Source organism: Scomber japonicus, chromosome 16 (genome assembly GCF_027409825.1).
Source record: "Scomber japonicus isolate fScoJap1 chromosome 16, fScoJap1.pri, whole genome shotgun sequence".
Taxonomy (NCBI): Eukaryota; Metazoa; Chordata; class Actinopteri; order Scombriformes; family Scombridae; genus Scomber; species Scomber japonicus.
The window spans coordinates 31,207,850-31,223,880 of NC_070593.1; the positions used below are offsets into that span (position 1 = coordinate 31,207,850).

Below are 16,031 nucleotides of genomic sequence, written 5' to 3' on the forward strand. Positions count from 1 at the left end.
GAAGCTGTTATAGTAGTCCATGATTAAGGCCTTGATGTTACATGGGACATGGTGCCTCTCCAATGCCACCTCCACCAGCTTGTGGGGTATGGAGCCGTATGCATTAGCTAGATCCAGCCAAAGCACAGATAGGTTCCCTTTCCCCTCTCGGGCCTCTCTTATTAGCTGTGTCACCACTCCACTGTGTTCCAGGCACCCTGGTACCCCTGGGATCCCACCCTTTTGCACTCAAGTGTCAATGTACTGGTTTCGAAGTAGGAAGTCTGACAGCCGGTGGGAAAGGATACTGAAAAATATCTTCCCCTCGACATTGAGCAGCGAGATGGTCCTAAACTGCTCGATGGTGGTGGACCTCTCTTCCTTCGGAACCCACACCCCTTCTGCGGATCTCCATTGGTGGGCAACAATCCCTCGCCTCCAGATTGCCCTTAGGATTTTCCAGAGACGGTTCAGGAGCTTGGGGCACCTCTTGTACACCAGGTAGGGTATACCATTGGGTCCAGGAGCCGAGTTGTTCCTTGCAGCTTTGACCACTGACTGAGTTTCTTTCCAGGTGGGGGCCTTGATGTTAAACTCACAGGTTGGCTCAGGTGGCTTGATCAGGTCTCTGAATTCACCCAAATCCTCCTCCCTCACTGCATCACTGTATGTTTCGTGGAGGTACGAGTCTACCTCCTCTTTTGCGCAGGTTAGATGTCCACTGCGCTTCTGGCCTAGCAGCTGTTTGGTAAACCCAAAGGGGTTAGCTAGGAATGCAGCGCGCCTTTTCGCTCTTTCCTTTGCCCGTCTCCGATGCCACTCTGCTCTTCTGAGGGTTAGCAACTTCTTTCTCAGAACACAGCGAATCTCTGCCAGCCCCGGCTTCAGGTCCTCACTTGCGCCCTTGAACTGGTTCTTCAGGTCCCTGAGTTCCCGTCGCAGCTGTGAGATCTTTTCTGCCCTGCGGTTCTTGGAGTAAGGCTTTGCCGCAGCACGCTTCTCAATCATTCCAAACCTTTCAGTGGCAATGCTAATGACCATGGTGGCCATTATTTGGAGTTTCCTGTCTGCCCCTCCTTTCATTGTGGCTTTCAGGATACCCTCCAAATCGTCATCAAGCTTCTGCCACTCACTCGCTTTACTGGCTGGAGGCCACTTAACCCGCTTTTGGTGTTGTGGGGTGTCTGGATCTAGGGCTTCCCGAGCGTGGAGGTCCTGGGCACTGTGGGGTGACTCCTGGCCCCGGTCCTCCTGCGTCTCACCAAGGTCCTCTGGAGTGTGTGGGGGGCTGTGGGGGGTAAGAAACACGTTGAGAAAATGTGTACAATGAGTACAATTGTTATTTTAGACATATTAGAAAGTGTCTCTCTTTAGATGCAGCCAACATATTTCTGTCCACTATGATTCTTTCTCATTTGACTTCTTGTTTGACATGTTGGAGGCTGGCTGGAGAAACAGTCCTCATAAAAACTAACTACTGGAGAGATCCAATCATTTTACATTCATTTCAAATGAGTACCTGCTTTATAAGCTCTCCTCTTCCATGTGACTGTGTGTAAACTCACTCAGATCATTCCATGTGACTGTGTGTAAACTCACTCAGATCATTCTATGTGACTGTGTGTGTATACTCACTCAGACAGGGGCGATTGCTCTGAGACAACAAGGGAAGCTCGCCTTCCCCTAAAATTTCATCAAATAAATTGTCACAACTGTCATATTAAATTCACACTAAAATGATAATTTACATTACATCAAATCTGCACTTGAATGCGTTCAATTTTACAACTATGACATCCTGTAACCAGCTGTTTATTGCCGGTGCTGTTATTTTCTGACATGATTTCCCTATCACACACTGGCTCAGACTCAGAGCTTCAACGGTGTTCAATGAGGCTTCTCCTAACAGCTGTTTTGGGCCAGGGCGGGACAAGCCAGGATAAGACGCTCATTGGATAATGTCCCAAAGCACTCACAGGCGGTCAAGTTCACCCAAAAAAAACAAAACCCTAGAAATCAATCTTGTTACTCATCAATGACATATCCAAGACTGTTATAATCCCTCCAAACCAAATTCAATTTGCATGAATTAAATCAATGGTTTGGATCAATAGAGGAGAAGTGGAATAGAAGATGCATGCAAGAGAAAAACTAAACTTCAAATTCACCTTGACCTCTACAAACAAAGTCTTTGTAATTTTAAGTATGAGTTACTCAAAGCTAGACAGCAACACTTTTCTGAAATTATTAATAAGAACATCAACAACACTCGTACTCTGTTTGCTACGGTTGATAAGCTTACCAACCCCCTTCAACAGATCGCTCCAGAACTCCTTTCCACAGAAAAATGCAATGAATTTGCTTTTTCAGTGAAAGAATCCAGTCCATAAGGTTAAATATCGACACAAATCAACAAAACAATAAAATGATGCAATCCCTAAGACCTCCCAGGAATAACTCAACTGCAATGTAAAACAGTTAGAGGAAACAGTGCAGCATCTAAAACCATCCACCCTGCCAAATTTGAATGATTAAAAAAATCGCCAAATATATGAAATTAGACTTCAAAGTTGTGTAAAACTCAGCCTCTTTCTCTGCTCCCAAACACTGTGGGAGTGCCCGCTGAGTCCGCTGAAACCCCGCCCCCTACCAAGTGTCATCTGTCAACCAAAGCCACCACCTCTACCAGAAACATGAGGCGCGTTTCCACTGCAGGAACTTCAGGGTAATTTTACGGGGCCAGCCCCGTTGGTGCGTCTCCACAGGGCCATGACGTCACCGAGGGGTCCTACTCTGCAGTGGAGACACGGCCAGTGAGAGGGCCGAGTGAGAGGACGGTTCCTGTAGAAGTTCCTACCCCCTCCTTTTACCAGGAACTCCTGCAGTGGAAACGCGGCTGTGGACGCTGTCTCAGAGCTTTCTGCTGCTAGCTCGGCAGCTAGCTCGGCGGCTAAAGGCTGATTTATACTTCTGCGTCGGAGCTACGCCGTCAGAGCTACGCCGTCGTTGTCCTTTCGAAGTTCTGCGTCGAGGGAACGTGTTGCTAGGGGTGACTGTGTGTGTGTGTGTGTGTGTGTGTGTGTGGTTTCAGAGGAGTCTCTATCTGTATCCTTGTTTATCTTCCGGTCACAGTAGCATGTAGCATTGCGCTATGTGCTCCAATAACAGAAAACACATACCTTCTGTTCATTATTAATAAATAAAGCAACTGCCGGAGGAACTGATGCTTTGACCGGACCAATCACAGCCCTTGCGGTTCGCGTTGCTGCTACCTACGGCTGCGTAGGTACGCCGTCGTTCCGACGCAGAAGTATAAGTCAGCCTTTATTCAGCCAACTGGCTAACTAGACTGTAGTAGTAGTAGTGTGTGCTGAATGTATTTATACCTCTACAGCAGCAGGGGCGGGTTTATGCTAATCACCGCTGCGTGATTTTTCAGACCCGTCCACTAAATCCTGAACACAGAAATGTTGAAACACAGTTTGTGAAGCCTAGCTCCACAATTCAAATCTAAATGGTTGAAATGCTTTTTACACCTTTTTTTAGAAATACATTTATGACCTATTTATTGTGTTTAGAAGAAAATGTCTGAATTCACTTTACACAGTCTTTAAAGCTTCTCAGCACTGTAATTACTGACTCTATATGCCACCCATTGATTGGATGAGATGAGATTGGACTCCAGTTCCTTTTACTAATGTTTATTAACACTGTAGAACTAAAATTGCATTCAGACAAAATAAGAATACATGTAATACTGACCATTTTAGCCTTTTTTAGAATCAAAAATCTGATTGTTGAACATAAAGCACGTTCACATATCTGTAGCAAACACCACAAAGCTTGGAGTGATAATAAAAAAGGTCAAACAAACTTTGCTAGATAACACCACTGATACAGGTGCTCTTCAGCCTTGGTGTGAAGCTAACGGAGCTAACAGGAACCGCTTCTGGTTTGTATCATTTCAAAATAAAAGCATAAATTTCAAAATAAATTCAAAAAACGGCTGCAATTACACACTAAATTGTATGTGATGTTGTTTGTACATTTGTATTGCATGTGTGTCCTGTGTGTTTTGTTGCTTTGTACAGTTTGTGTGAGCTTGGAAATGGTTGAGAAAAAAGGAGAGAAATTTGTCACAGCAGATATAGCAGAGGGGAGAGTGGTGGGAGGGTGTAAGAAATAACTAATCTGAAGTTCTGCTGATTGGTGCTGATGAGCTCAGAGATGTATTGTTCCTTTTTTACTTTCTGATTGTAGACAAGTTGATCTTTTTATTTGTATGTAATGAACACGAAGGGCCTGATTTACTAAGATCCCAAATAGTGGGTACTAAATTGCGTCCACAGTGCAATAGATTGCGTGTTTCGTTTGCGTGTGTTTTGCAGGTGATCTACTAAGAATAACTGCATAAATGAAAACAGGAGCAACAGGTGCAGACAGCAGTATTTAAATGAAGGTTTTGTGTCTTAATGGAGAGTTTGGACGAGCAGAAAGCTGCAAGCATGAAATGAAATGTGATCAGGTTCTAGTGGAAGAGGTTAACTAATATATTGAGTTATAACAAAAACTAATATTACCAGAAAAACCAACATATGGGAGATTATTAGTGACGACTCAATGCTGTTAGTAAAACCTAAAATATTCCACTCCAAAATTATAACACAGGTGGAAAAACTCTGTCTCCTCCTCACCACAGTAAAGGCTGATTTATGCTTCTATGTTGGGTCAACGGCGTACCTACGCAGAGCTCTCTGCATCACCGTTAACCCCTACGCCGCCCCTTGACGTGCACCTCCCCAGAAATGTAACTACGCATCGAGGCAACGCAGACCATGAGGGCTGTGATTGGTTTTCTTGGTACCAACGTATTTCCGGTATCGTGAAATTAATTCCAATCGCCTGCCTCTGCCCTGCAGAGACACTGATAACCATTCAGGAAAGGAGCACATCCCCCTACCTCTCTGGCAGTGAATTGCACCGCGGCAAAACACAACGCGATGGAAAGACGCAGAATTTCGAAAAGTGCAAGACGGCGTCGAGACACCAGCGTAGTTACAGCGTGGAGGTTACATTGAAGCATAAATCAGCCTTAACAGAAGTCATCTGTGCGCAGTGAGCAGCAGGTTAATACCTGCCCTTCAAAGATTTTATTAATAGACGCAGATTTTGTCAGTAAAATTACCTTCAGGTTTGTTAAATCACAATGTGTGTGCTAAATAACATATTAGCATTTTCTCCTCCCTGTATTTTGCACACTGGAGTTAAAACGCCTCATATTACATATTCATTATGGCAAACGTACTAAATGGACAGCACATATTATCTTGCACAGTTGAAAGAAGCAAACCTCAGTGTGCTGCGTTAGTAGATCAGCTTGCACATTTTTTGCACGAAAAATTTATGCTAAATAAATGCTGAATTTTTTTGCCTATAAATTTGGAAAACCTGTCAAATATTTTCTGCTCACTATTGTGATGAAAGTGAACAGTAAACAGCAGTAAACCTCTCAACAGCCCAGCCAGGATATCCAAACAGTAACTGCTCCTATCCTCAGCTGAGCTTACCAGCTCTGTGCTTCTGTGTGTTCATGCTGACAGGTGAACATTTTATCAGAATACTGCAGGCTGCCCAGCAGATGAGGGTCAGGCTGCTATGAGACCTCACCCTCCTTATCTGCTACAGGACAGTGGACCTGCACCCACACTCTGATTTCCTATTCGCTAAAATATCAGCGACCTGCCTGAGGTTAATGTTAGGCACTCCGTCCTCTTATCCCCTGCACTATATCATTCTATCCTTTTTTATCCTTGGGCAATCAGGCTCCTGAACTATTCTATTCTATTCTATTATGATACACTTTAATAAAACAAGTCATTATATACAATCACGAACATAACCAAAATGTAAGGTTGAGTTAAAGTAATAATAAAAATAAAAATGAAACCACAAACTGTTGTTTTGCTTCTCTGTGTATGGAATTAACAAACCAGATAAATATGTTAAACAGTGAGCTGAGTGACTTCCCCCCTACTTCCACTCTTTATGCTAAGCTAGGCTAAACTTCCATCCCTGTTATTCCATTATTTTTATCCATAGAAAAAACAAATCATATCATCCAACATGAGTAAAACCTTTTTTTCCTGTTTTACCAGCCATGAATCTAACCCCATACATCTATATGAAGAGGAAACAGTGTTACTCCATTATTACTGAAATATGACTGATATTAGAACAGATTGGCCTACTTTTCCACAATTGTGGCCATTCCTGTGCTGATATCTTTTGATCCATTATCAATCAATCAAACTTTATTTGTATATCACTTTTCATACATCATGATGTAACACAGAGTGCTTTACATAGTCAGAACAAACAAACAAAACAAACAAACAGGAACAATGCATAAGAACTCAGGAAACACTATTATAACTCAAGAATCTGTAATGAGGAAACACCAGAAATGTAAAAATAATAAAAGTAATAAAATATTAATAAAATATTGAAATTAATGAAGTAGATGGGTTATGAAGAACAAAACAATACAATAGAATAAACAGAATAGTCAAAGTAGTAAATGAGGCTAAAATAGAAAATAAAAGACAGATTAATAAATAAATAAAATTCAATTGGAAGACCAATTAAAAAGCCAGATTACTGAGTAATGTGTTGTCCCATGATTGCCTGGTAACACAAATCCAACTCTAATAAAGGTTTTACATTTTCCCACAGTGCAACCAACCACACACCTAAAAAATAAATCATGATTTGTAACTATATTTACATGTATTACCTTTATTTACTACCACTACAACTAATATATCCACATTTTTACATAATTATTTCTCTTTTTTCATAAAATACTACCCCACCTTATTATCAGCCAATCCTTATTATGTAATTACAACACTGAATTCATCTAATTGTCATTGAGAGAATATTGTGGTAAACACATATGTTGTCAATAGCCTTTTCTGATACTGTTCTGTTTCTATTGCCTGCTAATGTACATGAACATATTCTATCCTGTTGTTTTCTTGATGGATGCTATGCTTGTCAAGGCGGTTCTGATATGACTCAACTGGCCCAGATGGCAAAGGAAGTGAATAAAAGCCATTTCCACCTCACAGTATGATTCCTGAAATGCCACTCAGCAAAGAAATTAATCTCCAACTGCTTCTTATAACATCAAAGAAATTCATGGCTCAAGCAGTTTTATTGGAGGAACTTGAAAATGTGTATTGCGGCTAATTCCACCAGTCAGGATATGATCCATGGCAGAGAGGGAGCTCAATAATGCAAATATAATAGAAAGCAGTTCATTACATCATTTCTGCAATGAATATGTCTTCATGAAACTGCTAATGTTCACTATTTGTTGAGGCTGTGAGATAGGAGTTTCATTTTCATCAAAGCATCAGGAATAAAGAGAAAAAACAGACTAGAGGGCTGGCATGAATATTCCCAATTTGGATAAGCATGAAACACTTCCTGGTCCTGATTAGATGCTGCATCACTACTTTAATTCTAATTACTACTCTTGTGAATTCCTAAACAGCACAATAACGCCTTGATCTTATCACTATTTAAAGTCTGTGTGAAGTGAATTCAGACATTTTCTTCTAAACACATTAAATTAAAAAAAAGGTGTAAAAAGCATTTCAACCATTTAGATTTGAATTGTGGAGCTAGGCTTCACAAACTGTGTTCAGGATTTAGTATCACTGTTATGTAACACGGCGGTGATTAGCATAAACCCGCCCCTGCTGCTGTAGTGGTATAAATACATTCAGAACACACTACTACTACTACTGTCTACATTTAGCCAGTTAGCCACCGAGCTAGCTGCCGAGTTAGCTGCCGAGCTAGCAAATGAGTTAGCAGCAGAAAGCGCTCAGATGTAGCGTCCATGTTTTTGGTAGAGGTGGTGACTTTGATTGACAGGTGACACTTGGTAGGGGGCGGGGTTTCAGCGGACTCGGTGGGCACTCCCACAGCGTTTGGGAGCAGAGAAAGAGGCTGATTTTTACACAACTTTGAAGCCTAATTTCATATATTTGGCGATTTTTTTAATCATTGAAATTTGGCAGGGTGGTTAACAACACACTTTTCTGTGGTATGTCAAACTCAGAATACATATTTATTCTTACTTTACACGGACTTTAAAGGCACAAAACACTCAACCCAATGTGTTGGTTTCATTTAAGTAAAGTCATAATGCTATACAAATGTGCTACAGACAAATTTCAGCTGGCATAAGAACAGTAGAGAGGCTCAATGGTCTGAATTGCAGTACTTTTACACTGCATTACATTACTGGTCAGTTTATGCCTTTCTGCTCTCTCTCTGTTCAGATTGTTTTGTGGAGCCTCCATAAGGACTCAGATGTGGTTTAAATTCAGATGAGATGCTATATAAATAAGTAATTATTAAGTAAATTATTATTATTATTATTATTAATTCCATGTTAAATATCTTAAAGATTAGTAAGATTTGACAGTGATTTATTTACTCATGACACAATAATATGGAAGTGGAAGAGGTGTGTGATTTTGCATGTATGTGTGTTCATGCTTATACCAACAGACAGGTCATGCTTCTCTGGCAACCACAGAAAATGTCTTCCATTAAAAGTTCCATTAAAGTCAGTGACAGCATGTGTCAGTTTCAAAAAACATCAGCAGTCCACATTCCTTATGATATATTTTATATATGATATATTCCCTATGCGTTTTTTTCCCACACACTTTAAAATCATTTTCTAATTTTGTTAAAGTGAATTTGGTGAGGGAGCACTCTCATGATGTGGTTACACCTTATAGTATAAGAAATGTATGTGTATTGTAGATGTATATCATTACAGATTAGATTGATTGTTTATTGTATATTTTATTTTATTTTATTTTCTTATCACTTCATCATTGCAAGGCTACTGTTGTGTCAGTTTAGAATTTCAGTAGCTTTTACCTTACCTTACCTTACCTTACCTAACCTATTGATCTACAGTATGTCAGATGAGGGTAGGAAATAACAGAGATCAAACATGCTATAAACAACTTCCAAGCTTCCTCTTCCCAGCTGCCAAGAACCACCACTAACAAGAGATTTCAAGGTTAATTACACACAATTAAAGGGAAAATATGGAGTGTGCTTTATTCAAACTAAAATGACCAACTTAAAGCAGCAATATAAACTTCTTCCCCCAGATCTACTGTAACTGAAATATACAGGAGAAAAGTGACAAAAGTGCTACGTGCAGTGTCTGAATCCCGGCTGACAGAAAAAAAGTACTGCAGGTAGAAAAGATACTTCAAATTGAAATTCATTAGTTTTAATTCATGTCCATGTACATGAATCTGTAGGTTTATTTCATGACTATTTCACAAACTGCCATGAGATTCTGTTGAAGGATCCCAGAACACATTTCAATACAAACATATCATTAAAGCTCCTAAATGTTCTTTTGGAAGTCAGAATGACACATTTAGAAGACAGTTACTAACATGTGCCTGTAACATTTGTTTTTATGAATGTATTTTCTCTTTTACTGACCTGAATCATATTCTTTTTTACTTGCTGGTTTCCTCTCTTTCTAGGTGTAACTACAGTACTCACAATGACCACTCTGAGTATTAGCGCCCGTAATTCCCTGCCCAAAGTGGCCTATGCTACAGCTATGGACTGGTTCATCGCTGTCTGCTATGCCTTTGTCTTCTCTGCGCTCATTGAATTTGCCACCGTCAACTACTTCACCAAGCGAGGCTGGGCCTGGGATGGAAAGAGTGTCGTCAGTGAGAAGGTAGAGCTGTCACAAACAAGAGGATGCGTCTTAACAGAGCTTGTGTCTTAAATGAAATGAAAGAGTATTTGTGACAAAGTCAATGCTGTTAGTAAAACCAAAACTGTCCTATTACTATTATTAAACCTATTATTTATAGACACAGTTACTATCAGCAAAATGACCTCCGGGTTTGGTACATTACAATGCGTGTGCTAAATAACATATTTACATTGTCTCCTAGCTGTAGTTTGCACTCTGGGGTTAAAATGCCTCATATTACATTCATTATAGCAAACGTACTAAATGAACATTATGTATTATCTATCACAGTTGAAAGAAGCAAGGCTCAGTGCACTGCGTTAGTAGATCAGCTTGCACTGCAGGTGATGTCAAACCTTTAATAAATCAGACACTAAGTGACTGGAGGTGAACCCACGTCAGAGGTTCTCTGTGTGAAGTTTAACCAACCAAACCAATTTAAGTAAAGTAGTAATGAAGTAAATTTAGTAATGATGGACAATCCCTCTCATTCTCTCTGCTGAGCTGATGCAGATCAGGAGCACGATCAGCTACAGACTCATTCAGCCACAAGCTTCAAAGTGCTTTCATACCATCAACTGTCAGACTGTACACCACCACAGCTCCCAGTAGCTCCCAGTACCTCCTAGTACCTCCCAGTAGCTCATTGTACCTCCCAGTACCTCCTAGTACCTCCCAGTACCTCCTAATACCTCCCAGTAGCTCTTAGTACCTCCCACTACCTCCCAGTACCTCCCAGTAGCTCCCAATGCCTCCCAGTACCTCCTAGTAACTCCCAGTAGCTCCCAGTAGCTCCCAGTAGCTCCTAGTACCTCCCAGTAGCTCATAGTACCTACCAGTACTTCCCAGTACCTCCCAGTAGCTCCTAGTACCTCCCAGTAACTCCTAGTACCTCCTAGTACCTCCCAGTACCTCCTAGTATCTCCTAGTACCTCCTAATACCTCCCAGTACCTCCCAGTAGCCCCCAGTACCTCCTAATACCTCCCAGTACCTCCCAGTAGCCCCCAGTACCTCCTAATACCTCCCAGTACCTCCCAGTAGCTCCCAATGCCTCCCACTACCTCCTAGTAACTCCCAGTCGCTCCTAGTACCTCGCAGTACCTCCTAGTAGCTCCTAGTACCTCCCAGTAGCTCCCAGTACCTCTCAGTACCTCCTAGTACCTCCCAGTCGCTCTTAGTACCTCTCAGTACCTCCTAGTACCTCCCAGTAACTCCCAGTACCTCCTAGTAGCTCCTAGTACCTCCCAGTAGCTCCCAGTACCTCCCAGTAACTCCTAGTACCTCCCAGTAGCTCCTAGTACCTCCCAATAACTCCCACTACCTCCTACCAGTAGTACCTCCCAGTGCCTCCCAGTACCTCCTAGTACCTCCTAGTACCTCCCAGTCCCACTAATAAGACTGAGGCTGTCCTTACTGTTTAATCCCGGGAACATTGCACACTAGTATATTGTAGAAAGAATTTATGTTATTGTAGAATATAATTACAGATTATTTTAGATATTCTACCTTACCTTACCTTACCTTATTTACTGTATGCTAAACCTGATTCAAAAGTGAGAGCATGTCTGTAACCATGTTGATAGGTTTGCTAAAACAGAATTCATCACAGGCTGTTTTGGAAGAGCCTTTGTCAGTCGTAGCCTCGATTTTAGTAGATATTAAAAGCTGCAGGTGCACCGTTACGTTATTAAATAAACACTGATAAGTTGTCTTTGAATCCATCACATTTAGGGAACAGGCTGTGTAACAACTGCACATCAGAGCTGCAATATTTCATAGTTTTGTTTAATTGGCAAATAAATAATATAGCAGAGCACAAGGTGTACATACACACAAACTGCTGCTTTCTTGACTGTCAGATTAGATATATTATCCATGTGATTCACTAAACATGAGTGCAGAGCCAGTGAGAGCAGCACAGTGTTTTGTATGAATGCTGGTATCTTGTTCTTGTGGTCCATCATTAAGAACGTGTGTATCGAAATAAATATAAAATATATTTGTGAAATTTTTGCTGAACCCATTCAGCTTAAGAAGTAGAATATTTATTTGGAGATGTCCACATACTGCACCCTTCCACACCACCCTGGTTCAGAGAAGTGGTTTTTAGTTTCACCTCTGCTTTTCTGGCTATGACAACTCCAAATGTTTTCTGTGAACAATTTCCATGAATCAAATTAATTTGGCAACAACAACAGTGATCTAATGCAGCAGGTCAGCAAAACATATTCAGTACAAATTTAAAATAAAAATGGTAATGATGTAGTTCATTATGGAGCCCTAGTTCAGTCATGATTCAATTATGAAATAATATATTGTGAAATAGATAACCATTTGAAATAATAAAACGTTTTTTAGTTCATTGATTGGATTAATTTGCATTGCAGTTGGTCCACTCATGGTTAAGCGTTGTATAAATTCTGCCACCAGGTGGTGCTGTAGAGTCAGTAAGAAATTAGTTGCGAAAGTGTTGAGATAACAAGAAAACAGTTCAGTGTTGTACATAGTATGAGAGTAGCAGCTAGTTTATTTCATGGACACATTACGTATATATGTCTGTGGTTTATTTCATAGACATATACACGTATATGTTTATGGATTACTTCATTGACATATATACGTATATATGTTTATGGATTATTTACAGTAGCAGAAACATACTGGTGTACATTGGCACAGTAAAGTAGTTTGTCATAGTGGAGTTGCCGTATGTAGCTGTGGGTCAACACAGGCATTCTGGGAAAATAGTCTATGTCAGAGCCAAAGGCAGAAGGATCAGCCAATCACTGTGCAGGTCTAACCCACTGTCTCTGATTGGCAGGCAGAGTCATTCGGCTAAAAAACACCATTATGAAATAAAAAGAGCATTCAGAAAAGCACCATTCTGAAAGTAGGCCACAGAGCCGGACAGTAACGGAGTACATTTACTTGAGTACAGTACTTAAGTACAATTTTGAGGGATCTGTACTTTACTCGAGTATCATTTTTGGGGAGTACTCATGACTTTACTCAAGTACATTTGAGAGGCAAATATTGTACTCTTTACTCCACTACATTTCTATCCATAACCGTGAGTACCCGTTACTTCTACTAAAAAAAACCCAACAAAAACTCAATTTGTCATTTCCCTCTCAAACGTGATTGGATTGTGCAGGCACCACTGATTGGGACAGCCTATCACCAATCACCAATCATGGTCAGGTTAGATGAGAGATGGAACCATGGAGGAAAGGAAGGGTGAAAGGAAGAGAGAGAGAGAGAGAGAGAGAGAGAGAGAGAGAGAGAGAGAGAGAGAGAGAGAGAGAGAGAGAGAGAGAGAGAGAGAGAGAGAGAGAGAGAGAGAGAGAGAGAGAGAGAGAGAGAGAGAGAGAGAGAGAGAGAGAGAGAGAGAGAGAGAGAGAGAGAGAGAGAGAGAGAGAGAGAGAGAGAGAGAGAGCTGTAATAACCATAATAACCATAAGGTTTTAAAGAAAATGACTTGATTTTACTTTCAATTCCTTTTACGTTCTCCAAGGTATTAACATTAACATTTGTCATAACTCCATCTAGGACATTTCTATACATAAATGTAAGCACTGTGGCAGTAGTAATGCAATATTTAGAAAATGTACTCTTGTACTCTTGATACTCAAGTACTTTTAAAAACAAGTACTTCAGTACTTTTACTTAAGTAGACATCTGACCGTAGTACTTTTACTTGTACTTGAGTAAAATTTAGCAAGAGGTATCTGTACTTTTACTCAAGTAAGGAAGCTGTGTACTCTGTCCGCCTCTGGTAGGCCATTTAGAAATAAACTATTGTGAAATAAACTATTATAAATAATATCTTATTTCATCATAATGTTACAACCCCCAAAAAGCCTCCTTACAAAAGACATCCAACATAATCAAAGGATACAATAGTTGCAGAATAATCTTCAAAAATGATGTTGAACCAATGCAACAACAAACCAACAGCATGTAACAAAGACTGATGGGCTGGCTCAATTAAACAAAAAGAAAGGTTGTAGCATCTGGACTCTTCCCTCTTATAGAATCAACATGAAACCTAACAGAAATAAAGCTGGGAAAAAAGAACTAACAAAGACAAAACACTAAAGCAAACACCAACTGCTGCTACCAAGGCCAGAAAGCAGGAGGGAGTTCTTTACTGAGATTCCCTCAATCAGACCAAACCAGATACACCTGAGAGAGAACACAAGACATTATGATTCAAATATTATGCAACATCATAAACAGCAGGGCGGGGGGTGGGGGGGGGTGGAACAGATAGTAAGACAGATGGTGAATCCCAGTGTTACTTGAACTTCCATTACTACTACAGGGGCAAGAGACCATAAGTGTCGACTTCCACGGACGTGAGGTGAAAAAATGTATACAGCTTGCAGCATGCTTCTTGTCTGCATATCTTCATATCAGACAGCTACTTGATGTAGCTAAGATGCATGGAGTGAAAGAAGTCTGTGTGTTCTCACTATGTCCACACACATGTTGGTTAGGTGAAATAGTGAAGGAGTACATGTGTGACTGTGTTTAACATCTGTGTGTTACTCCTGTTGGACATCCTGCTACAGTATGATGCAGCGTACTGTTCAGCAGCTGTGTGTGAGCAGTTTAGAGACCACTGTGAGACAGCTGGTGGTTTAGAAGTGATAATGAAGCTAATGATACAATAGCATCACTTTGCATAGTAATGAACTATTACTGACTTTCATTGCAGGTTAAAATGACACAGATGGACACAGAAGAGTTTGTGGTTAGAATTATTGTACCACTGGGTGTAGGTTAGCACCCCCTTAATTCAGTCTATTTGGGGTTGTGGGTATGAAACAGCATAGTACTTTTAATCTCCACTAACCCATATTATACAGTATATTATTCAAACTATTTCTTCACTCTTCCAGTGTCACATTAAACACAATTTTCACCACTAACAGTTCAGATAGTGTTCTTGTAACTACTGAGTTTGAAAATACCCATTTATGAAATGATAAAATGAATAAAGAAATGAGTTAATACTGGAACTTACTGCAGTACAATGTACATCACTACAGACCATCAGGTGTGATGAGAAGTTAACAAGGCTGATCCAAGTAATGTACAGTAACTATAAATATGAATATGTTCAGATATTTATCTCAACTTCAACAGCTTTATATTACAAACATGTCTTTCATTCTGATATTCCTAGTTTTTATATATTATTATATCTTTTTTTAAAGGCTAGTTACATTTACATTATTATTATTTTTTTAATTTTATTGAAAATTTCCAATTTACATTCCACATATGCATTCAGAACCACAGCATATGAGCGGAATGAAGCAGGCAGTGGAAGGATTTTGTTTTGACCATATCTTAGAGGTAGGGACAGTTGTGCTCTTCCATATAATAATATTATCATATCTTAGTAAGATGTTTTACTGCAAACATACTATGTTTCCCTGTTGCCATGACAAATTCAGTATAAAGGATATTTCCAAACATACAATTATTTTTTATTCTGTCTTCTGTATAAAGTCCACATTTCCTGCATAGAAAAATAACCCAAACAGAACAGTTAATTAGGTTGTCTGCTTTATTGTCACCACAAAAGTTATAATACTGACTTGAGAAGGTGTCTAACCTGAAGCATTTTCCCTGCAGAAAAAGGAAGCATCCATCATGAAGAAGAACAATGCGTATGCTGTGGCTGTGGCTAACTACGCACCCAACATCACTAAAGACTCTACGCTGCCCACGATCTCCAAGTGTGCTCTAAGTGATCCCAACAAGACGAGCGGTGAGATCAAACCTGAGCAGAACAAGAAAACCTTCAACAGTGTCAGCAAGATCGACCGAATCTCCCGCATCATGTTCCCTGTGCTGTTTGGAAGCTTTAACCTCGTCTACTGGGCCACCTACCTGAACAGAGAACCAGTCATTAAAGATATGGATCCTTCCAAATGAACTACGGGGACTCCAAACACACAGCCCCATTCAGGACTTGTACAGTTGTTGGCATTCATTTAGTGAGTCAAAAGCTGTTTACATGCATGGAGAACGTCCTTCTCCCTTCTCTCCTATCTGACTTGCTAACTCAGTACAGTCTTAACTCAACAGAACTGGTTTATAATAAACATGAGAGCTGGTAATATAGGAGAAAGCCAGGTTTCATATAATCAGACAGGATACTGCGCTGTGGAGTCACGATGTTTGTTTGTCTTGTTCACAGATGGATTGAGAGCACAG

General features: G+C 40.3%; 1 protein-coding gene across 1 annotated transcript in view; it reads left to right on the forward strand.

Annotated features, from left to right (window-relative positions):
- The window catches only part of gabra2a (gamma-aminobutyric acid type A receptor subunit alpha2a), a 73,444-nt gene extending 57,695 nt beyond the window's left edge, over nt 1-15,749 (forward strand). Inside the window, 2 exon segments of the mRNA XM_053335837.1 lie at nt 9,576-9,778; nt 15,447-15,749. Coding sequence (XP_053191812.1) covers nt 9,576-9,778; nt 15,447-15,749 — 506 coding nt within the window.
- Nucleotides 15,750-16,031: the final 282 nt, after the last annotated feature.